The sequence below is a fragment of the Neurospora crassa genome, linkage group V (genome assembly GCF_000182925.2).
Source record: "Neurospora crassa OR74A linkage group V, whole genome shotgun sequence".
NCBI classification, from domain to species: Eukaryota; Fungi; Ascomycota; class Sordariomycetes; order Sordariales; family Sordariaceae; genus Neurospora; species Neurospora crassa.
In genome coordinates this window covers 1,243,003-1,265,484 of record NC_026505.1, presented here as the reverse complement: position 1 = coordinate 1,265,484, position 22,482 = coordinate 1,243,003, and the positions used below count along the sequence as shown (strand labels likewise).

Genomic DNA, 22,482 nt, shown 5'->3' with positions numbered 1-22,482 from the left:
TAGTTGGTATATTTGATATTAACCTGTTGCAACTTTAGGATCGCAGATACATACGATTCCATCAACAACAGACTGAAACACCACGACTCAAGATACGCACGCAAACTGACAAGGTGTCTGAAGTTTTGGTTCACACCTCACATACCTAGTTACTTACACATTCACAACCTCCGAAAGTCTATAGCAGGCCGATTTTGCTCCGTAAATGTGACTCAAATTCCACCCCTGGTCGCTGTCTTTCGCGCATAAAACTTCGAAATCCTCAATATCACCATCACCAACACCAACATCAGCATAACCACCACCACTATAATCATACCTCTTCTCGTGTATACAGCGATATATAACGATATGAGCAAAGCAATTCAACCACATACGACCATAGATGGTAGAAAACTCGGGATCCCGTCCGCTCTCCCATAGATAAGCTACCAATCGCCTGACTAGTAGTTGGGTCGGTGACGACCAGCGAATCCCAGGTGTTGTATGTTTTTGTGATTTCTCTCTCTTTTTGGGTGTTTTTGGTTGCTTATCTTATCCACGTGTCGTATCGGTCTTTTACAGACGCCTGAAATTTGTATCCGAAAGGTAGGCGAATGATGAGAATGGGTCTCGTAGTATGTAAACGCTTCTTTATCGACGGTAAGACTAAACTAGAGGTAGGTATCTAGTCACACTTTGTTGCGCAGTGACAGACAACTATCGGAAGGCCTCATGGTTTCTCATCCCGTTCACTTTATCCCCAACACAGTAGGCCGTGTCCGAGATAATCCAAACATTCTACCAACAGTACCTTTCGAACAAGGTGCTAAGTTTCATATCGAGTGCCGTCAGCATGGTAGGTCCCGGACACGAGATAAGATTTCGAACCCGGATTCCGGGTACAGCTGAGTTGCTGAACACGGACCCTCGTTAACGACGGGCTAGAATGGAACTAGAACAGACTATTGGTCTATTCCGAATTGATCTACTACCTGGTATGGGTTGTGGTCTTGAAAGGGAGAGGGATAGTTGTGATGTTGAAAGGACAAGGTGGAGGAATCCCCCCATCGTTGTTCCAACGTCCACTGCCGAGATGACGCTCAAATCCAATGACATTACAAAAGCCCTCTTTCGATAAAGGTTCTCATGTATGCTATGAGAGGAGAGAACACAAACTTGATGACCAAACGACATCGAATTGTAGACTTGCCCTTCCTCCCCAACTTGCAGACTTGCGGTTGTAAGTTTATCTTTGGAGGGAGGAACGGTCAAAAAACAGGTACTTACTACGTTACTTCCATATCATATACACCAATCTCTCCCGGACGCTACTATACTCTCGACGCTACTGCCCATTAGCACAGTATCACATACCCGGAGGAGGAGCTGACAGTTTTCTCCTTCCAGGGACGCCGGTAGTACAGAAGGCAACGGGCTCTGAAGATCCAGAAGGCTCCAGGGATCATTTGTCAGCCCCTGGCCGATGAATCTGTCTCGGACCTCTAACAACATCCTAGGTACTTTCGAAGGACTTGTCTCGGGTGCTGCGGGACGGTACCTGGACAGATACGCGCCGACCAAAACCAAGATCTCCCATATAGCAAAGCAGCTGCTCGATCGGGTGGTCAACCTTGTGACAGGTGTATAATGTTTGTTATTGCGCGAGGTCGTGCAACAGAGAAGCCTATAGCTGTAAAGGATATGCTTTTGCAGCGGGACGTAACTTTAACTCTACATACATAGGTAACTAGAGGTAAGTAATCACGGCTGATGCCCGTGACAACAACCGCCCGCCCCCGCTAGACAACACGCTTTTTAAAAGAAAAGCTCCCAAGCCGCCTTGGCTGTCATCCCCAAAAGCACAACCGAACTCGTGGCAAAAACCGGAAAGCGCAAAAGAACATTGTTGGTCGTGACATGTATCAGGCTGTGAAGGACTCTCAGACCCACGTAACCCCACGCCAAGCGTACGGTAGTCTTGTCCTTGACATCCATCAAGCTTAACGCAAGCAACACTGCGTAGAATTGGGTAGGTTGTTCCAGCAGATTGTTGAAGTTATCCGCCGGCCATTGTACGAAAGGAGGCAGTTTCTCTGCTTTTTGCTTTTTGACAGTATTTGGGTCGAACGTGACGCCGTACTTGGACAGCGCTGGAGTTCTGCGTATGTATAGCAGAGCTTCCATAGCAAAAGTCCAAACATTGAGGCCGACGAGGGGGCCAAGGAGTGGCTTGTTGACAAGAAGAGTCGACATGATGGCTATCCGGTGTTAGTTCTGTCGCTGTAGGAGTAGATGATGGGGGAGCAGGTACGACTAACTTGATTGAGGTGGGTGTGAAATAACTTTTTGGTAGAGGAGGAGAGATGGTTCAGTAAAAGAAGTGTCCAGGTAAAGGTGATGTTACCGTGATAAATATATGGCCCATATGATTCATTCTGACTGCGAACCTCAAAGTGGTGCCCCGGAACTCTATATTATAGGTAGCTACAAGTGAATCCCTCCTTTCTGTATTAATGATCAAGCTAATACTTGTTATAGGGCTGTCGCCTAGAATAGAACCCAAAAATCCCCACGAATGTCCCCACATTCCTGTCTGTTAGTCTGGATACCAAAGCTTTCAACAAACCTTTCCCTACCTACGTACAGGAACCATTTGCAAAATTCGTGCAACACTTTCGGGAGCGAGATGCGAAATGCACACATGATACGGATGCAATGCCTCCATCTGCCAGAGCGTCTGGTGATCATGGGCGTATGTACCTTGGCTTGAGGTGGCGCCACGTGATACATCAGACAGAATGCCGCGACTATCTGGTCTCGAGGGGGGTGGTGTCGGATATTTGAGGCCAAACTCGCAACACCGTGTAAGACGACATTAGTACATTACAACATCATTGTTAATTGCGCGGCTGACGGAACGCGGATAATACTATCGTACACTGCTATTGAACGGTTTGAAATTCGCTGTTAGTGTGTCTATGCCGAGTATGTGGACATCGTATTACTTACACCAAGACATGCATGGTCATCAAGACCACGAATTTGAGGCCAAATGTTGTCACACTTTACTCCCTGGCCCTAATTCTAACTGCCCAAGCATTGCTGGAGAGCCCTCGTGTCAACTAGACTTCTACTAATGAACTGTCACTTTGGAGAAAGGCAGATTCAGAAAGTATACAAGGCAACAAGTTCTCATTTGGAGGTAATTGTCCTTTGTAACAAAGCTCAGTAGCCGTTAGTCGACATACTTTTCCTCATCCTCCATTACCACAATGGGGGTATCATATCGTTACCGCACAACTCATTGATTGAGAAGGTGCGTTTGAAGTGAAAGAAAGGAACGTGGTATAGGTGGTACATGCTAGGATAGTACACAAGTGAGAAAGAGGTATCCTCGAGTCATTAAGAAAAAGGAAAGTAACAAGAGTCATAAAAGTCGTAAAAGCCATTAAGCCATGAACGCCACCGGAGTTCAGCTTTCTAGCCAGACACCAACAGATTAGATGCCGCTATAAGTCTCCTGGTGGGTCTTGATGCTGTTCCTCCTCTCGCGGTGGTGCCCGTGGTCGTCGTGCTCAATGACAGGCTCGCCGATGCTCTTGCGGAGAACAGAAGGGGGGACCTGAGCAGCGTCTGTGGGATCCTTGTGGGCCAGGTTTGAAGTGTGAGGTTGTCTTGAAAGAAGCTGTTAGCTTAAGTGTTGCCAGGACGCCACAGGCCGACCTCAGAGAGGATGTTCAGCCACGGGCAAGATAACTCGCATTTACTTACTTACTGTTGATAGGTCTTGTTACCGCCGACGGTCTTGCTGCCATCAAGGTCGGAGTCGACGCGGGGGTCCAACTTGTTGACCATGTCGGATTTGTGAGGGCCGGCAGTGTTGGGAGCGGGGCCAGGGCCGGAGTGGTGACCGAGGTTGGCGCGGCCATCACGGTCAGAGTCGACACGGGGGTCAAGAGTGTTGGCAGCACGGCTATCGTGAGGGCCGTGGGTACCAGTAGGAGCACCGTGGGTGCCGGTCATACCGGTATGGCCGGAACCAGCAACGTTGGAGTGGGTGTTGGAGCTGAAGGGGTGGTTCTGGCGATCGTGGGTGCCGATGGTGCCAAAGGTCCCAGTGTTGTGAGTGCCAGTGGTGTTGCCCGCGGTCCTGGAGCCGTCACGGTCAGAGTCAACACGAGGGTCGAGGGCGTTGGCGGCACGAGAGCCGTGGGGACCATAGGCACCCTCAGATGTACCGTGGGTGTTGGAAGAGCCGAAGGTGTTACCAGTGGTATGAGTACCGTGGGTGCCGGTAGAGCCAAAGGTGTTGCCAGTGCTGTGTGTGTTGTAACCGGCGCCAGTGCCGGCAGCGCGGGAACCGTCAAGGTCGGAGTCGACACGAGGGTCTAGGGCGTTGGCGGCACGAGAGCCGTGGGGGCCATAGGCACCCTCGGAAGTGCCATGTGTTGTGCCGGTGTGAGCGCCAGTGTGAGTGCCGACGTGGGTACCGGTGGTGTTGGAGCCAGAATAAGTAGGGTTACCGCCAAGAGTGTGGGCCTCCGGGTGGCCAGCGCCGTAAGCGGCGTGACCACTGCCGAGCTCGCCGTGACCGGCAACCTTGCGGTGGGAGCCATCCATGTCGGAGTCTACACGGGGGTCGGCGGCGTTGGCAACGCGGGAGTTGTGGGGACCGGCAGTGCCTTCAGGAGCGCCGTGCTGAGCAGAGTTGTCGCTGTGGACAGCCTCCTTGATCTTGTTGATGATGCTGGACATATTGGATGATGTTCTTGTGTGTTGAGTATGGGTTGGAGGTATAATGTAAAGGTAGTTGGGGTATCAGAGTGTTTGTTGTTCGTTGTGGTCAGTTGTAGTGTAGGTTGTTGATGATGATGAATCGGGGAATATGAGTTGAGATCGGGAGAAGAAGGTGTTCTTTATAAACAAATTCGACTTCGCTTCATGACTGAGGAAGGCGTATGGGAAAGGGGGCTATGGCATCATCTCGATCCAGTTCGGACGGCAGCCAAGGCCACCAGGTACCGCAGGGAAGGTGAGGCCGGCAGTGAACGAGGCATCTGATACTGGTACATGTCGTCCCTGCTTGACTACCTCTATGCCTGTTGGCTGTGAGTGCCCGTACACTACATGTGCAAGACAGCAAGGCAGGTACCTGGCGGGACGTGTAAGTGGTACGTACTCAATGGTCGTCTTGTCCAGTGTCGTCATTAGTGCGTGAAGTTGCAGACGAGACGAACAAGGACTGGTATAACGCCATCTGGGGCAAACCCGCAGCCAACGCTTTCCCGTCAGGAACAAGCAGATTCGGTCAGATGCGAAAGAAAAGATGGAGGAAAAGACGTCATGCAAAGAGGAAGACTCATCTGGACCGTCAGAATTACATCTTGACAAACCCGAAGAGGAAGTGAGAAGTGACAATCAGGGTCCCGATCATCTGGAGGGTGCTTCACAAGGGAGCTCCAAGACACTGAAACAAGCGAACCGCGATCCGTTGCTTACATGTCATTGGGTGAAGTCCAATAAACATTCGTCAGCTCCTACCAACTTTTCCATGTTCTGTCGCCGAGAAGTGTGTCTTCTGGCCTTCTGTTCAGCCTTCTAACGGTGAAGATCTTCACAGTCACCAAGGCAGATGAAAGAAAAGCCGAGCTGGACAAGGCAATTTGGATGTTGCCATTCGGGAAAATCCAGTACCTCTACTGACAAGGAGTTTAGAGTTTCAAACTGAATTTCCCCGCGCCGTTGCAATGTCTCAAACAGTCAACATGTCTCTCCGCATGACCCCACTAGTCTGACGTCATAGTGTCCCACTTCAGCCCTACACCAATGACGCAGCTTCAATGCGACCTTTCCCAGGTTCCTTCCAACCAAAATGCTGGAGACAAATTTAGTCGCCTACAATTAAGACCAGGAAGATATTACGATCAACGAGATGTTTATGCAAAGGAGTATAGTAAACTGGATTCTTAAGTGTTTCAGCTCGCACGCGAGGCCAAGAAGCAAGCAACATGGCGGCCAATTACAACATGTACGGCCCGTTTTCCGTCATTATCATCCCAGAAGGTCTCCATAAACGTCCGTCATTCCAGCTGTTGCTCAGGGGTAAAGAGAGATGCGATTGAAGAGTGGGGTCCAAACAGCACATCATTAGCGCGGTCCAGATCCATTCCGGGTATCATTTCCGTCCATCAGTCTTCAACAAAACAGCTCCAGTCCAAAATTAACAGTATGTAGTTGGGGGAAGCAAGACGGGCATTGCGCCTCGGTGAAAGTCATCGAACCATCTGTCATCTTTCCGTAGGCGAAGCTCCCACATCCAACACTCAAAGGCAAGCACCTGGATTTAGACGCGAGAACGATACCAGCGGCGGCGACGATATCCCGCATCAACAGGAGCGGGGGTATGGCGACGAACCCAGTAGAGACTATTCCATATGTTAGCATCTGGACATACCTTGGAAGAAAAGAGGTGATAAAACTTACCCAACCAAAGCACTAACAAGCCAACAAATGGCGCTGAGAAAGGCAAAAGCAACTGTAGCCTTCCACTCACCACAGCCCACACCATTAAAGCCAACATTATCCCAATCAAAGACATATCTGCCCACTCGTCAGCACCCCCTTCACTTGCTGGTGAAAGCCTGAGACACTTACCCGCAAACCCCATGCAACCAATTTACCAACAGCCCAAAGCTCACAAACCACATGACAGAAATGACCAGGTCCATGGGCCAGTGGATGAACGAGCTCGAGAACGGAAACAGCCAGACGATGGCAAAGAGAATGGACAAGCCCGCCACCACTTCAGTATAAATGTGTCGGCCGAGATCCCATGGTGAGTTGCCGCGAGCGGCGTGCAGGAAGCGCCCGTTAAGGGCAGCAACGATGGATGCGAATGCAAGCTCCGCAACGCGGAGGATGATGGAGATGATGTCTACCAGGATCATCTTGGGCGATTTTTTTTCTTCTGTTTGATCTGACCGTCGATGGTGTAGTCGATTGAGGTAGGTTTGCGAAGAAAATCACTCGTGATCTCCCACTTCTAGATGGTGGTGGTGTTGGCTTGTTTGTCCGTGACCACGATGTTGAGAAGAATGATGAAATAAAAATAAGGAGGTCAGACCAGATTTTGATTGTGGGAGGACATAACCGTGATATATCACCCACCACCATCATCACTTTATCAAGTCACCGCTCGTTATCCCCCTCTCACTTCAAAACTGAGCGCAAAACCTGACGCGAGATGACAAAACCGTTTCCTCACACCGCGCATCAACACACCCTCCATAGATACCACTGTACCACACACCGCGGCAGACTCACATCAATCAAGCCCTTCCTCATCACCACCATCTTTTCCGATATGATGCTTCACCCAAGCCTACCCAAGCTCACCCAGTTCCTGCATGGTCCTATACAGGACTGGATGGCAGTCTCTCGTCATCAAGGTCACCCTTTTCTTGGCAAGCCACTACACACTCCAGTGAACACTTCCTTTGGCTCATGTTTCCTTTTCGGTGATTTCAAACAACTTCCACATTTCATTTCCATGTTTTCCATTTCTGCACGTGGATGTATCCTGGTATACATTGGCTCAGGTTGTAAACAGCTCATAGTTGGTCCAACGGTACTTGAATCCTCCTGATATCCCACGTTTCCCTGCCTTGATCCACCTTGATCTCCTCCTCTCGGCACTTGTCGAACCAGAACTAGGTACCAGAGCCACCTAGTAGCGGGAGGCCTCTCATTTTTCTCCATCCCTGCCCAAGGCTTCTAGTCTACGTGACGTGTGACAAACAGAAATGCCGGAACGAATGATCTAACCGTACCGTGCCTGCTATTGTATCACAATCACGAGAACAGGGCTTGACTTTTGTTTCGCTTCCAATCATGTCCAGCAAGCATCACCTTGGAATGTTGGAGGCGCTATGAACGAGGCCGACAAGAAAACTAGAGATACTTGGCATCAATTCGGAAACTGAACGGACGACCTATGGTCCGTCGGCATGAGAACGCCTGAAACGGCTGAGATTGGGGAGGGGGGAAACAGATGCCGGGTGGTAGTCTAAAGCGGATTCTGGGATGAAGTCATAGCACAGAATTCGTGGATTTTCATTGGTCTGATCCGTTCATGGGTATTCTGAAAGAAATGCCTACCTTTCAAAGCTGAAAAATTACTAGGATGGTGTTACTTCCAAGGGCTTCTAGTGCTCGAGATTGTTATGCTTCTGAAGGTCTTCTGTGTTGCTTTGGTAGGGGTTTGAAATCACATCTTAAAGCCTCGAACAGGACATGATTTATGAAAGTGTTTGTTATCGGTCTTGTTTTCCCCTTCGTTATTATCACAGGTGGTTCGCCTTGCAGAGTGCACTGACCCTTATATCTGAGAAGGTAGGACGTGTTTTCTTCTCGTTAGGTCCATCTGACTGAGATCTCTCAACATAAGGGTCAGAAAATTAGAATATCAGTTTCGTAAATCCGTCAGAGACCAGTCATTACCGCCAAAAGCAAAACGTTGTTCCATCGCCATACCAGAGCGTATCCTCACAAGTGAAACTACTATACCTTCATACCTACTGGTCCACAGCCCCAGTAGTAGGGTCCCTTGACATATCCCTCATGTCATCAAGGTAGTGTGAACGTCAAACACTCTATTCCTCCATCCATCCTGATCATTCTCTCGAATCCTCTGTGACGCCTGCGTGGCCTCTTCATTCCACAACTTGACGATACTTCCAGGAGCATATACTCCATCAAACACGCCCCTTCCGGGATCCGTAACACCCAGCCGTATATTGACATCCGGATCATCAGGAGGCGTCAACCTCGCCAAGACAGCCTTGAAGAACGTCTTGAGATCATCCGGATCCGCAATGCGCGTGGCGCGAAGTCTCTCCCTAGCGAACAGGATCTCGCGATTGGCAAACTGTAAGGACTGGGCGATGCCCATGGCGATTTGCATCTCGATCGTCTTCTTGATGACGGGCTTCACGAAGGGCTTGAAGAGCCAGGCAAGCCAACTGAACTTGCTTTGGCGCAAGGTGAAATCGAGCTTGTGGATTTCGCATCGGACGCTGCGGAGGGAGAGGATCTTGTCCATCCTGTCTCGACCAACTTCTACGTCGATCTCGAGATCCATACCTCTTTCATCCATTGCAAAGGAAGCGATTCCTTCGTCGACGTAGCGCAGTAAGCCGGTGTGTACCTTCATCCAGAAGCCGACTTCTTCGGCGCGGACCGAGAGTCCATCGATCTTGATTCTCACTAGACTCTTCATTGCTGATGTTGTGCGGAATCTGGCTTTGCGGATTTCAATGTCGTTGAGGGTCTCAATACGAAGCTTGTATGGGAAGAAAGAAGTGTGGTTGATTGTCTTGCCAGGCTCTAGAATGAGGTTTTCAAGCAAGATGTCAATCTCTGGCGTAGAGATCTCCAGTCGGGGAATAGGAATGTAGTTGATTGCTTGAATGAGCAATGGAACAAAGACGTTGATGCAGTCGGTCACAAGGTCTGTGTTGATGTAGTGGTGTTTCGGTGACAAGATCTTGCCAATGGCGGCCGTTGTCTTGAGCAGGCCTGAAATATCACGATCACGCATCACAGAATGGAAGGTGGATTGCAACTGTGATAACAAACCATCAATGTCATCACGCAGGGAAGAGCGAGAAGTGAGCTGTCGAGATCGATCTCGGAGGTCCTGGAAACGCTCCTCGGCATGGTCGAAGAAGGACGGGTCGGTGAACATCTCCTGGGCAGCGTTGCCTAGCTCATCGATCAGTTTCTCGAATTCGGGGTCGCTGTGGGCGTGGTCCATGACCAGCTTGAACCTCTTTTCCAATTCCTCCCATTCTTTCTGTTCGCCAAAGGACTTGATGAAGAGCCAGAAGTTTTCGAGAGCCTTATCCATCTCTGGGTTATGATCAACGGCTTCCTCGGTAGTCTGGAGTGTATCGCGAGCGATGCGCGTGTATACCATAGCATACCGTTTTAGGAGGAGCGAGAATGTCGATACTGAATCCGAGTAGTCCCTGCGGTCTCGCAGCTTGGTGACCGCCTGCTTGAGACGGTATAGCAGAGTATCCGTCTCGTCGCTATGTAATTTGTTGATGATACTGCTTTCGGCTTCCTGAGCGACAGTTGCGACGGTGTCTCCAAGCACCTGCCCAACTTCGGCAACCTCAGCCTCCAAGTCCTGCTGGACTGGTTTGTCGGCTGTTTCGTCGTTCCCCGGTTTTGCTACAGATTCTCTCTCCTCCTTCCAAGGCTCCAGGCGCTCACCTGCCTCTTTGGATGCGGCGGAAAGGGCAAAGGCAGTGTCGCGAAACACCTCGCGAGAAACCACACCAAGATCCGAGAGGAAGAGACGAAAGTCGGAGTTGGTCAAAAGCAAGGACCCGACTGTCTGGATGCTCTTATACACTATTGTGAACAAGCACCATCAGTACCTGTCCATGTATGTAGACAAAAGCTGGGACAAGAACTTACCAGCAGCGGTATCAGCCTTGGCTTTAGCCTTGGTAGCACGCTCGGCAATCTGTTCCATGTCGACGGACACACGAGCCTTGGAGAGGTACCATAGGAAATCCTGGATCTGGTCCTGGCTGTTCTTGTGCTCCAAGAGCTGAATGAGTTGGGTAATCCATTTCCTGGAGTAGAAAACAAGTGCCCGTCCCGAGTCGCTGAGGCCGGAGTTGTCTGGATTCAGAATATCGGAGGAGAGAAGGGTTCGAAGGTTGGCGATGGCTTGGTCATTGGACGGCATGTATCCCTTGGAAAGGGCACGCAGCATCTGGTAGGTATGTAATTTCTGATGCAGCTGTCTCTGCAACACGGTATCATCGTCGTAATGAGACAACAGAGGCTCCTCCTCGTCCGCACGCCTCGTGCGGCCTCCAAAGCACGATGATACCAAATCCATGTCGGCGGTGTCGATGTGGACACTGGTGTCGACAGTGACGGTGACAGTGACGAGCGCCAGATCACATTAGTTTTCCCTTCTGGGAGTAATCTTGCCAAGGTGACAGACGGATATGCAGATATGATTGCAATTTGAGATGAAGCTGTTGGGAGTTCGTGACTGGACTCTAGATGCTCCCGGTTAACGATGTCCAGCATCGTCAATTTCTTCAGGTTGCTGGGTTATTGTAGGCACATGAGCATGTACCGTAGTTGCCCTGGTGCATTGCTGTGTTGTACGGAAGTGGCAGCTTTGGGGCAGGTACAGCTGCCAGTAGTACAGCAATCACAATGACGTCATTCATCTCGAAGGGGAGCATATCCTCCGGCTGCAGACTATGGGCTCGTAGTGTAGTGCAATAGGTGTATAATATTGCCTGGTGCCCCGCACTCCACGCGTTTCACTGATTGAGAACACCGAAAAGTGCAAGCCGCTCTCGTTGGATGCGGTCAACCAGAAAGGAAGGAAGCCCAAGGGCTGATTTTCCATTCGTCCAGGGGTAGAACAATGGCTTTTCCACTAGAGAATCCATCCTTGATTTCTCCACTTCAACCACCACCGCCCGTTGCTTGTTCCTTTGAAGCAATCTCGATCTCCTTGAGGTGACTGACACTCGTTGTTGGATTCTGCAAGTGTCTTAAAGGTTCAGGGCTGATACAGAAGTTTGGCTGTGGGGTGATGCCGCCTGAGCGCCTTCAAATACATCTGACCAATGTCGGCTTTTATACACAGCAAGTCCTGTGTAGGTAATGTAAATCCGTCATTGCTTGGCGCGCCATTCTCGAACGGGACTAGACTATGCTCGCACCGCCACGAGTTCTCCATTATAATTTCCTGTCAGTTTGGTACTTGTCGAGTGACATCCAATGATTGGGAGGATTCGCATATCCTCCACATTTTACTCCATGGCGTTCTCTCTTTTTGATGGTTGTCAACGGAATTTCGATAACTGCTTGATTGGGACTTGGGGCCATTCTGGAAGTCAGTCTGTGGTCGGGACCAGTCAGCTCCAAGCTTCGAGATATGCCCAGCTCTGGGGCGCCGGTCACCAGCACTTTCGTTTGGTCGAACATGGCCTCACATCTCTTCATGTGAAAGAAAGGTCTCGAAAGGGTCAACTGCGGTTAGGTAGTGTATAGACTAGACTCCAGACGACAAGATGCCATAAGATATGTACGGCCTTGCAAAACTGAGGCGAATGACTGTGCCGGGTTACCCCCTTGGCATACGGTTGTTTATAAGCAAGCAACGTGACTCTTTTTTGCTTTGACTCGGGACTCCGGCTCGCGCGAGCTTACTGAACTTGTGCACTGCCACATTCGTCCACGCAGCGCTCGGCGGGTACGGATTTGGATTTTCAAAGGGAGCGAGTGAGGCCAATTTCTTGAATATCCAAATCTCGACGGTTGGTTTTTCTCTTTCCCAAAGACATCATCAACCAACAGCAACAGAAATCAACTAGCGACGACTCGACTCAACTCGACTCGCCTTCTTCCACCTGATATTTAATCAGACTTTTGGAGCTGCAGGTGTGGCGGTTATTGCAGTCGTCGATCGTTTCCCATCTGGCCCGAGCTCCTGCGTCAGCAACGTCAGTGACATCTAGACTCCGGTCATTCTGCACCAGTGAGCCATCAAGCGCTGCAAGGTCCCCTCCACGCGGTCCACGCCCTTGACGCTTTCGAAACCAAGTGACACCACAAGCATCCGCAACGATACCCTCCCACTGCAGCAGTAAGGCCACTAGTTCGTTCTACACTATCAGTATACTACCTACGGTACCTGTGTGGTCACCCGCATTCGCGGGCGCATTCCATTCGGGTTCCGCAACCTTTGCCCGTAAGGCACAAATCCACCAAAGTCGCAAGTCGTAGGATCGATCCCCAACGAAAGAGTACAAACCCTTAGCCTTGTCGCCATACCCGCGATAGGGCGTCATCAGAGAGGAAAGCGAGAAAAGAACACCAAAGAGTACAAACAAGATGGAGGGTGGGCTCAAGAGAAAAGACACAACAAAAGGGCCGCCTTTGCGCATCTTATCGCTCGGTGGGTCTCTTCCCCCCTAGAAACAGACACCTTCCCCTGTGCGCATCAAACACAGCTATTGTATGAGGAACCAGGCTGTCGGCGCCATGCGTTGAAACACCGTCTCGCTAACTAAACACCGTGACAGATGGCGGAGGCGTTCGTGGTTATTCCATGTTCCTCATCATCCAGGAGTTGATGCACCGCACCTTTGTCGAAATCGAAGGCAGAGCACCGCGCCGCTCCGAGATTCCCAAACCATGCGACCACTTCGACCTTATCGTCGGTACCGGCACTGGCGGCCTGATTGCGATTATGCTTGGAAGGCTACGGCTCGATCTGGAGACATGCAAGGAACTCTATGTGCGCCTTACCCGCAAGGTCTTTGAGACGGACAAGACCATTGCCGGCATTCCCTACCGATCTACCATATTCAAGGCGACAAAGCTGGAGGAAGCCATTCAGGACTGCGTGAGGGAACATACCATCAACGACAGGGAAGGAAACGACGGCGCTGTCTCGGATACTTTCAGTCCTTTGAGTGCCGTCTCCCGCTCAAGCGCCGCCTCTTCTTATCCCAGAAGACACGCCAGCAATGCCAGTGTCGTTAGTTTTAGCGCAAGGAGTCCGAGCGCACAATCAGCCAAACCGGCATTCTCTTCGCGCTGGGGAAATCCCCATGCTCGTCTGTACGACGAGAGGGAGAACCGGACAAAAACGTGAGTATCTTAAAGGAGTCCTAGCTTGGTCGATTGACTGCTGACAAAATTTTGCAGTGCCGTGACGGCCATGTACAAGGGATCTCCTAGAAACGCGAAGCCAGCTGTGCTTCGCTCCTACGACTCGAGAAAGGAACCAGCCCCCGAATTCGATTGCACGATTTGGCAAGCAGGCCGAGCCACCTGCGCTATTGGGCTTGCCTTCAAGCCCATACAGATCGGCCAGTCTATTTTTCATGATGATGGTGCTGGCGTCTTCAACCCTTCCATGTACGCCCTGGATGAAGCGGTGGTTAACGAGTGGCCCGGACGGGAAGTTGGGGTATTCGTCAGTATTGGGACAGGAAAGCGGCCAAAGGGAAGTGATATGAACTCCACTCTCTGGTACGAGGGGTTTATGGGCGAGTTCGCGGACGCACGGAGGAAGTTGATTGCCAAGATCGAGGGGTGCGAGAAGATTCACGAGATGATGAAGAAGGAGCATCTGGTAAAGCGTGGCGTCAACATTGAGAACTACTACCGCTTCAACGTTGAGGTCGGCGTTGGCGAGTTTGGTATGAACGAGTGGCACAGGTTATCCGACATCAGCACAAACACCAGGCGATATTTGCAGCGGGACGACGAGCAGAGAATGGTTCAGGGCGCATCGGCCAAGCTTGCAAAGATCCACTTCGCAAAGCAGCGATGGGAGCGTGCCACCAGCAACAGCACCGCACCCGGCCCTATTCCCGAATTGATCAAGACTACACCCAGCATTTCCATGCCCCTAGCTGTCGAACTTCCTGGCGATATGCCAATCTACCCTCCCCAGCGACTCGGCACGCCACCAAGCCGACAGTCCTACGAATCCGGCTTCGACGCGCTTTCTGTCCCAGGACATAGCGCTAATGGTATCAATACTCCCTCGCCTAGATCCTCAGCCGAGCGCGTTCACTCAGCAAAAAGCAGCAGCAGCCACCTAGCGCCCAGTCGTCCAGCCCCCGCCGTCCCTCCTCCAGCCTCATTCGGGACCGACGACTCAGACAAACTCGTCGCCATCGCCCCAACCCCCGCACAATGGCGCAACGCTTCAGGGCAAGATAAGATCGCCATCGTTACCGAGGACGACCAGCCCAGACACCCCTGGTATCCTGGATACCAGAACCAGCAGTACCAGCAGCATTTCCAGTACCCGCCGAGGATAGAACCGCCACCACTCCCGCCCAAGACGCCATTGTCCTCGGCAGACGGACTGGTCTCGCCGATTAGTCTCAATGGCAGGCAGAATACCCTGCCGGCTGCGTATGTGCCGTATCCGATTGACGATGACGAGGAGCCACCTGTTGTGAACATGGCGAGGAAACCTAATTATAATGTGAGGTGAAGAGAAGATACAAGATACGCATGATACCACGAGTGAGGAATGAGAGGAGAGAGGAACACGCCATGCCTGCCGGCGGGTGATGGTGTAGTGGTGTAGTGTGGTTAGACACAAGCACTCAAAACAAACCATTAGCCATGTGTCACCGGGAACCGATTGACTGGATACGAAATGGAGCGGGCATTGGAAAGCCAACCTAAGCGAACATTTCACACAAAACTTGAAGACGAGGAAAGTGGAGCAGAGAGATGGAGAGACGGGGAGGGATGCGAAAAAGAAAGGACGAGAAAAATATACCACACACACAACTAGTGGGTGAACGACGGCAATACTCTTTGATATGACGTTATGACACGGAATACGCGATGATACCACTACTTACCAATACCAAGTCTTTTTTTTTCAAATCTAACTATATATAATACTCTATACCACTACTTGCTGCATCTGAGGTGCGGGTGGATAGGGGTTGATGCTGAGGATGGATACCAATCCGCCCGCAACGAGAAGTGTATTTAGCTACCAAGAAGATGTGTAATGACTTCTGCTTTTCATGACTTTCTTGGTGGCCCCTCCGGCTCTATTTCAGATGCTGGCTTCGTCGGTATATTTCTAGTCTACGTATTTCTCTAGTGTTTTCTTCTGGCGCGAGGGGATGGTCACGGTGGCAGGAGAGGGAGGGGGGGCAAATCGACTCTAGAAGACGACTGAAAATGAGAATGAAAGTGTTGTGACAGAATTGCGCTTCATTAAGAGCGCCATCTGGATGGGATGTGGACCATGACTGATTAAGGACGGGTCGGTCTTGTTTGTTTCTCTAACTTGCTTTTTCTTTTTTTTGGGTAAGATACCTTAACTCAGTGTCGGCGTTTTTGTTCAGCTGCGTTCCAGCTTTTTATCGATATTTTTGCATGTGTCGCAATCAAGTCTCTCCACTTAATTTCTTCCATGTGTTTCTCTTCGGCAGGCGTCGTTACCCGGCTTTGGTCATTCTGTATCTCGTCTAGCCTATCAAATATCTTCTACCTTTGCTTCTGCCAGCCACTCATGCCCCTCGCACTTTTATCTTCTTACCACATGTCGAAGGAAAATCATCCATCAATCAACGAGAGCCAGCTGAGCCCTGTTAGCGACGTATACCAGTTATAGCAAGTTAGCACAGTCACACTACATCTTCTGGCAGGCAGTCATCACACAGCACAGCACCAACACCACAGCAACCACATCAATCACAGATATGGATCAGCTGGGCTGGAATCAGGAAAGAAAAACACAAAAGAGGGAAATTCTGTTTTTTCCTTCTCCTCGTGCCCATATGCCATCTCACTCACTTGTGTCTTGTGTAATGGTGTTTATCAAACATCCAGAAAAGGCGGGGAAAAGAGGAGTGGACCGGAGTGGTTTGGTTTACGAAGTCTTCAAGGGCAGTGGTGGCACGCAGTGGAAGCCTGGGGTCTCATAAGGAACACAGGCTCGGGATGAGTTCCGGTTTTTGGATCAACTTGTACATACCGCGATTCGAAGGGTGGGAACATCATGATTGGGTAGAAGGCTGTAGGTGGTTAGGGTGAGGAGGAGCAAAAAAGAACAAAAAAAAGGAAACATCGGGCTTACTTTTCGGGTAACAACGCTTTCGAGCTAGCTGGGTAACAAGTTGGGTAACTGGGTACAAGACCCTTCTAAACCCTCATTTCTGTTGAATTGGAACTTGCTTGCTCTGATAATGTTTGGTTTGACTTTTGGTCTGAATACAGAGCTTGATCATCAATCGTACCCATGCCCGCCTGCATCCCTTCATGATACCGGGTGCATATTCCGTGAGAGAAGTGGTAATTCAGACTCGACATGTCGACCCAAGGGTTCGGTTTGGGTGGAGCTGTTACCCCTTCAGCCCTACGTCACAGTGCAGTTCAGTGCCGGTAGCGTCGATCAAGGGTAGTCATGCTTAATTGGATCTCTTCCGCTGGATCTTTTTTCATACGAGCGGTAAGACGACTATGACCTGGGATAAAAGAAGCGAGATGTTCTGTTATGGCCCTAGAAGCTGAAACACCGGCAACGGATAGACTACCAGATATCGAGGGCCTCTTGTTACGTTACATTGTACGGATTGGCTTCATCAGATAGTAAACATCACCCCCCTATTACGCGAAAAGTCTTGGCATTCATTACTCGTGGGTGAGGGGGGAAAAAGCTCTCCGACAGAGGACAGGTAGGTCCATGCCAAACAGCTCAAATTGTGTCATCCGAGTACAGCTGTGCCTCTTTTGAGAGCAATAGCGCTAAGGCCTTCCCGGCAGTTGAGGAGGGGAAGGGGGGGAAGAGTCTTTCCTCACTGACGATGCATGTTGAGCCATGTGCCTTTCTCGATACTGGTCATGGTGCCAGATGAGGATTGCATTCGGGCTAGTCTCGCCGTGGTCAGGATCTAGGGGCACTTAGCTTTTGCATTTTGATGTTCTGTGACTGGTCCGCAGCTCTTTCGGAAAGACCTCCAGTGGTATTCCAAGTGGGAGATTCTGTATCGTGCAGTTGAGGATCATGGGCACTTGTACCGGATTTCCCCTTCACATCGGTACATCCTCAACATGCTCTTGGATCTACCCTGGAAAGGTACTCAGCTGATATTTGCTTGATGAGGGTTAAGCCAGCTTTGTCTCTACTGGCTCGATCTCTGCTTACCACTCGGCTTCTGTATCGAGCTGGCGGCACGAGACGACGGTATGTGAGACCTGTACCTGTCAGTCGCCGCAACGTAGTTCTGGGGCAACTTCCTGTTCGCTTGGCGGCTGCTGATCCGGCAGCTCATCCCTGCCATACTGATGCACTGCCACAATGGCCTAACGTGAGAGATTTCCTGTCGACCTACCCAAGACTCGAGTCAGCGGTAGGGCAACCAGAATTAACCCCAGTTCGATACATTTGTCTGGGGGGTTTGTGACGGTCTAACGAAAACGAGGAAACGCCTCCACTTCACCTTCATTGAAACCACTAGTCCGGTATTGATCACGTAGACCGCCAATTAGCAAACTACCTGCCGAGTCCTCGAGGTCTCGCAGTGGTATCCAACTTGAACAACTCTCGAGGCACAGATCCCGCGACCATTATCCAAAATAGGCTCGAGGGCGAGCGTATTATGGTGCTGTGAAGGGAGTGGCTTCTACATACCAGGTTGGGGAAGCCAAGAATCAGGACCTATTAGAATATTCAAGTCTACATAAGTCCGTTCCAAGTTGCATCGTCCTATGTATGTCGTTGATTTCCATTGTTGAGGGGGTGTGTCGTTAATGTCTCAGTTGTCTGTTGCCAAACCATTCAAGACTTCAGGACTTCTTCGTGTCAGGGGTTGTAGTCAGCGGCACCTTGGGTTGTTCATGATCCATCATCGTGCGCAATAATTGTCGACGCTTGTGTGCTGGCTTACGGGGTAGAACAAGTGAGGTTGCAACAGGAGTCTCTGCGGTGCACCCTGTTCAGATTAGGTCAAACCAATAGTCTCCGGGTCGAGCCATTGCTTCCGAAGGTGGATGCTTGTCACCTCCGCAGGCTTGAAAATTGGAAAAAAAAAAGTGACGAGCTGTATGCAGATCACCGTGATCTGTTGTTCTAGGCTTCGCCCTTCTACTTTAGCACATCTCGCTTCTTGTAAAGCAGACCGTCACCAGTGGGTGCTCGCCCTCCCGGTCTGCTTCACCAGTGATGGGTTCCTGGCAACCCGAGCGGCAGGTTATACGCTAATCCCAAAGAGTCTGAAAGCCGAAGGTATGCAGGGTGAAGCCTGATACCTGTTCCTTGTCGCAACCATCATTCGGAACGGGACTCACCTATAAGTCAGCCTTATGGCCTGCTATGCTCATGTTCGGCGCAAACCCCAATGACTGTTGTGCTGTCAAAATCGCCGTCCAGACAGGACCATGTCCGAGGCCACACGTCCTTCTGTCGGCCGGTCTTCGCGTGCCGAGAGGACGACAACGTCTTGTGGGGAGTGCCGGAGAAGAAAACAAAAGGTACGATAATTCCAAGCTGTTGTCATGTTCAAGTATCAACAGGATAGCAAGGCCCAACTTAACCAGAACATCATCTGTACTGGTCTGTCTTAGACTGACAGCATGTTCCCTTTTCCGTAGTGCAATCAGGGTCAGCCATGTAGCAACTGCGCAAGGCGGTTTCCACAACCGTTATGCGAGTATAAACCGAGCAGCAGGTACACACACCAGCTCCGTGATCAAGGCATAATTGTCTATGGGAAAGGAAACTAATCGGATGGATCCAAAGACGGCCTAGCGTAACTCCCATCTCCCAGCAATCGGCCTTTGCAATATCCGTATTGCCTTCATCGGGACGGTACAGCGGGAAGTACGAAATTGAAGGGGCTCGTCATCCCCTCTTACCCCCGCGGCAGACATCGTCATCATGGGCAGCGAGTTCTAGTGGAGAGATTGGAGCAGTGACAGTGCGCTGGTCAGGGATAGATCTTGGAACTCAGCTTCCCGTGTCTGCTATGATGCCTCAACCACACGTCTTCAGCAGAACGCAGGGCGGTCTACTTCCAGAAGACTTTGGTTGCAATGACGGGTGTACAATCCATCCTGACCTGTACCATGATGCCGCAAATCTCCTTCGAACGTATTACACTATTCCCGCTCGCTTTCTGAGTGGGACCTTGTTTCGAGAGACAGCCTCGGGAAGCATAGATTCTGGGAGCCTTCAAGTTAGCGGCGTAGCACCGTGGCCGGGAACAAGTCCGGACGAAGGACACGGACACATCCCTCCCGCGCCTGGACAACCTATCCAAGACAATGACCTGCTAAACATGTGTAAGTTGTCTGCCTCGTCTGGGAAACAATATGGGTATGGGTATACATTGCTGACACTACCCATCAATGCAGTTATCAACCTGATCGGCAATATGAAAGCATCCATAGATAGCAACCCGGATGCAGCCAACCCGTATATCCAACACTACATTCCGTTTTGTCTCAGATCACCTCTCCTAACTCGTGTGGCCATATGCACCGCTGCAGGATGGCTCCATGTGGCGGGAATAATCGACACGACAGTAGCGATGGCACACAAGGGGCAAGCTATAGCGCTTTTGAATGAGCATATTAAGTCAAGCCTTATAGCCGGAGACGAAGGAATAGCCGGAGTTGTTCAGCTCATTATCAATGAGTGGTATTGGGGCGAGAAGCAATCCCTCCATGCACATATGGGCGGCCTTTGTGAGATGATTAAAGTTCGTGGTGGGTTTCGAACGCTAGGGCTGAACGGGCTGATCAGCAAACTTGCCATAACGTAAGATTCGACGGGGCAGCAACATGTGGAAAGGGGTTGTGCTGACAATAACGCGCAGATCGGACGTTGGGATTGCATTGTGTTTCGAGATACCACCTTCTTTGCGAGGGGGCCCTGAGTTTGACTTTCAAGACAGCACCCAGCCCCCGTTGCAGCTGGCCCTGAACACGCCCTTGATAACGATGATATCATCGGGATCTCTCCCACACTTTGCTTCATGCCATGAGGAGTTTGACATAGACCCCACCACGGCTTCGATCCTGGACGATATGCGGTTCCTTGTTTGCACGGTCCTCGGGCTTCCTGAGAACGCTTCCCCGACGGAACTACAGAAACTGCATCACACGGCTGCTTGGACTCATGATCAGATGTTGAGGCTTTCGACGGACGGTCCTGTAACGAGACGACCTTCTCCGAGACCAGCCAATGCTCCATCTCCGGCAATGAACATGACACTTGAGTCACAAACCAGGGGGGTTGTGAAGGGTAATAACGGGCTTACGGCGGCTGCGTCACCTACAACACAAAGCACCCAGCAATTTTCAGCATATGGTCTCGGAGTTCAACAGCAGGCAACGGGACGCAGTTCCGAGGTCAGCGCGGGGGAGATGCCGAAACAAAGAAGAGGAAGTTTGGGAGAAGACTTAGCTGTGCAACCCAGTCCTGAGGGCCCGGACTATGTGTACCAAGCCATCAGGATGTCGGCAATCTTGTACACTCGGGCCATCATGGCACGGCGTCCGTTCAGCGAAGTGGTCAGCATGCAGGATTTCCTGGAGCTCTGGACGACGGCGTGGAGGGTTCCGCTGGCTAAATGGCGTTCTTTGCTGGGAGTCTTTAACTGGATGCTCCTACCTCTGATATCAAGTGTAAAGAACACAGGGCATGATCTGTGGGTCAAGTCAATGATGAACACCACCCTGCTGCAAATGGGTATGGGGCATTGGGAGATTGCGCATCGTACCATGGACGCGGCCATGCGGCTTCAACGCTGGCTGAAGGGCGATAACGTCAACCTGAAGGAAAACACTGGATCGTCAAGCATGGAGCCTGGAAGCAGCAGGAGTAGGAGCGGCAGTGCCAGGAACGAGCTTGGAAAGGAATTTGATGAGCGTCGTGGGAGTGACGACAAGTCAAAGACGACGAAACTGGCGAAGGGAAAGGGGAAGGAGGCTGAACCGAGGTGAAGTTGGAGCACTGCCCTCGCTCCTGCCACCATGCTGATGCCAAAAACACCGGGAAAGCCTGAAGGCAACAAGTGAGTGGCTTGAAAAGAACGGAATGCAGAGCGCAGGTACCTAGGTACCTAGGTACTTACCCGCGCAAATCTCAAGGCTGCCTTGCGCGCCTTCCGTCATCTGATCTCATTTGAGATTTGGATGGCTGTCTTCATGTACACCGACTACAGAAGGAGCCAGCGCTATGATCAAGCGTACCAGACGAAGATAACATCCTGGTATTGGGTAGCGTCAGGCGTGTACTCGTGTGCAGGTGGTACAAATGGAAGTCCAGCAGCTATGACTTCGTTGTGTTTGTGTATAAGTATGTACCTATGTTATTGTTACCTATACTGGCGAGACTGGCTACTTTCCAACTAGTTTTGCTGCCAAGAAGGAAAAAGAAAAAAAAAATATGAGGAAAAAAAAGGATGAAGAAAAAGGGACCAGAGTTCGATCACTTCATTCATTTCGTAACCCATCAAATCTTCGTCTCATAATCGCCAGCAAATGATCGGAGCCCGGGATGCGGTGGTCCGGCTTCACCGCGGTAACGTCATCCCCGGGCCGGGAATACCACATCGGCTGCCCCCGCTTCAACCCCGAGCGCACCCCGCTCCGCCCGGATACTTACCTATAATTACACTAGAGGTAGTGTAGGTACTTGTGCCAACGTGTTGCGGGAGGAAGAAGCTTCTACTCCAGAATTCGCATTCTCGCAACTACTCCCATATCTATTTCCATGGCTCCAATCAGTCGCTTCAGCGTCTTGCACATCGAATGCTCCCTCCACTTGTTTGTTGTCTTTCTGTGGCGGCTTTCGAGCTGTTTCGTCCTGAAACAATTTCTAACATCTTCCCTTTTCCTTGTGCTCATAAAAAACAAACAGACATGTAGTACATTGCCTGGGTTGAGAATCACCGCCTC

The 22,482-nt window shown here is 50.7% G+C and overlaps 6 protein-coding genes and 1 non-coding gene across 8 annotated transcripts; 3 read left to right on the top strand and 4 right to left on the bottom strand.

Annotated features, from left to right (window-relative positions):
• The first annotated feature begins 391 nt into the window (after window positions 1–391).
• On the top strand, window positions 392–491 carry NCU15614. Its single transcript, XR_897926.1, has one exon. It is a non-coding gene; the product is annotated as a 5S ribosomal RNA (ribosomal RNA).
• A 1,126-nt stretch (window positions 492–1,617) lies between these two features.
• On the bottom strand, window positions 1,618–2,368 carry NCU10799 (hypothetical protein). The gene is made up of 2 exons (XM_001728168.2): window positions 2,301–2,368; window positions 1,618–2,240 (listed from the first exon to the last, which is right to left on the bottom strand). Exon 2 carries the CDS (start codon window positions 2,233–2,235, stop codon window positions 1,798–1,800), a length of 438 nt encoding a protein of 145 aa, XP_001728220.1. The 5' UTR covers window positions 2,236–2,240; window positions 2,301–2,368; the 3' UTR covers window positions 1,618–1,797.
• Window positions 2,369–2,930: 562 nt separating this feature from the next.
• NCU04667 (hypothetical protein) lies at window positions 2,931–5,668 on the bottom strand. The gene is made up of 2 exons (XM_954117.3): window positions 3,754–5,668; window positions 2,931–3,656 (listed from the first exon to the last, which is right to left on the bottom strand). Exon 1 carries the CDS (start codon window positions 4,735–4,737, stop codon window positions 3,754–3,756), a length of 984 nt encoding a protein of 327 aa, XP_959210.1. The 5' UTR covers window positions 4,738–5,668; the 3' UTR covers window positions 2,931–3,656.
• Window positions 5,669–5,892: 224 nt separating this feature from the next.
• Window positions 5,893–7,565, bottom strand: NCU11309 (integral membrane protein). The gene is made up of 3 exons (XM_001728167.2): window positions 6,637–7,565; window positions 6,466–6,582; window positions 5,893–6,407 (listed from the first exon to the last, which is right to left on the bottom strand). Exons 1-3 carry the CDS (start codon window positions 6,927–6,929, stop codon window positions 6,326–6,328), a joined length of 492 nt encoding a protein of 163 aa, XP_001728219.1. The 5' UTR covers window positions 6,930–7,565; the 3' UTR covers window positions 5,893–6,325.
• A 604-nt stretch (window positions 7,566–8,169) lies between these two features.
• Window positions 8,170–11,808, bottom strand: NCU04669 (hypothetical protein). The gene is made up of 2 exons (XM_954119.2): window positions 10,468–11,808; window positions 8,170–10,401 (listed from the first exon to the last, which is right to left on the bottom strand). The coding sequence occupies exons 1-2, from the start codon at window positions 10,898–10,900 to the stop codon at window positions 8,600–8,602; spliced, it is 2,235 nt and encodes a 744-aa protein (XP_959212.1). The 5' UTR covers window positions 10,901–11,808; the 3' UTR covers window positions 8,170–8,599.
• A 419-nt stretch (window positions 11,809–12,227) lies between these two features.
• Window positions 12,228–15,839, top strand: NCU04670. 2 transcript variants are annotated; one of them, XM_011396377.1, is made up of 3 exons: window positions 12,228–12,985; window positions 13,113–13,683; window positions 13,741–15,839. In XM_011396377.1, exons 1-3 carry the CDS (start codon window positions 12,922–12,924, stop codon window positions 15,044–15,046), a joined length of 1,941 nt encoding a protein of 646 aa, XP_011394679.1. In that variant the 5' UTR covers window positions 12,228–12,921; the 3' UTR covers window positions 15,047–15,839. The 2 variants fall into 2 exon arrangements, with proteins under 2 accessions (XP_011394679.1, XP_011394678.1); XM_011396376.1 differs by lacking the exon at window positions 12,228–12,985 and adding an exon at window positions 13,022–13,045.
• Window positions 15,840–18,837: 2,998 nt separating this feature from the next.
• Window positions 18,838–22,372, top strand: NCU04671 (hypothetical protein). The gene is made up of 5 exons (XM_954121.2): window positions 18,838–19,050; window positions 19,171–19,247; window positions 19,319–19,860; window positions 19,933–20,338; window positions 20,397–22,372. The coding sequence occupies exons 1-5, from the start codon at window positions 18,958–18,960 to the stop codon at window positions 21,523–21,525; spliced, it is 2,247 nt and encodes a 748-aa protein (XP_959214.2). The 5' UTR covers window positions 18,838–18,957; the 3' UTR covers window positions 21,526–22,372.
• The last annotated feature ends 110 nt before the right edge of the window (window positions 22,373–22,482 follow it).

What these genes read in the sequence shown, in the direction of transcription:
- NCU04671 (XM_954121.2), top strand. Translation starts at nt 18,958, where the DNA reads ATGTCCGAGGCCACACGTCCTTCTGTCGGCCGGTCTTCGCGTGCCGAG. An exon ending in GCCGGAGAAGAAAACAAAAG is followed by an intron (nt 19,051 to 19,170) that starts GTACGATAATTC and finishes CCTTTTCCGTAG; the next exon opens with TGCAATCAGGGTCAGCCATG. An exon ending in CAATGACCTGCTAAACATGT is followed by an intron (nt 19,861 to 19,932) that starts GTAAGTTGTCTG and finishes CCATCAATGCAG; the next exon opens with TTATCAACCTGATCGGCAAT.
- NCU04670 (XM_011396377.1), top strand. Translation starts at nt 12,922, where the DNA reads ATGGAGGGTGGGCTCAAGAGAAAAGACACAACAAAAGGGCCGCCTTTG. An exon ending in TTTGCGCATCTTATCGCTCG is followed by an intron (nt 12,986 to 13,112) that starts GTGGGTCTCTTC and finishes ACACCGTGACAG; the next exon opens with ATGGCGGAGGCGTTCGTGGT. An exon ending in AGGGAGAACCGGACAAAAAC is followed by an intron (nt 13,684 to 13,740) that starts GTGAGTATCTTA and finishes AAAATTTTGCAG; the next exon opens with TGCCGTGACGGCCATGTACA.
- NCU11309 (XM_001728167.2), bottom strand. Translation starts at nt 6,929, where the DNA reads ATGATCCTGGTAGACATCATCTCCATCATCCTCCGCGTTGCGGAGCTT. An exon ending in TGGTTGCATGGGGTTTGCGG is followed by an intron (nt 6,583 to 6,636) that starts GTAAGTGTCTCA and finishes ACGAGTGGGCAG; the next exon opens with ATATGTCTTTGATTGGGATA. An exon ending in CTTGTTAGTGCTTTGGTTGG is followed by an intron (nt 6,408 to 6,465) that starts GTAAGTTTTATC and finishes CATATGGAATAG; the next exon opens with TCTCTACTGGGTTCGTCGCC.
- NCU04669 (XM_954119.2), bottom strand. Translation starts at nt 10,900, where the DNA reads ATGGATTTGGTATCATCGTGCTTTGGAGGCCGCACGAGGCGTGCGGAC. An exon ending in CAAGGCTGATACCGCTGCTG is followed by an intron (nt 10,402 to 10,467) that starts GTAAGTTCTTGT and finishes TGTTCACAATAG; the next exon opens with TGTATAAGAGCATCCAGACA.
- NCU04667 (XM_954117.3), bottom strand. Translation starts at nt 4,737, where the DNA reads ATGTCCAGCATCATCAACAAGATCAAGGAGGCTGTCCACAGCGACAAC.
- NCU10799 (XM_001728168.2), bottom strand. Translation starts at nt 2,235, where the DNA reads ATGTCGACTCTTCTTGTCAACAAGCCACTCCTTGGCCCCCTCGTCGGC.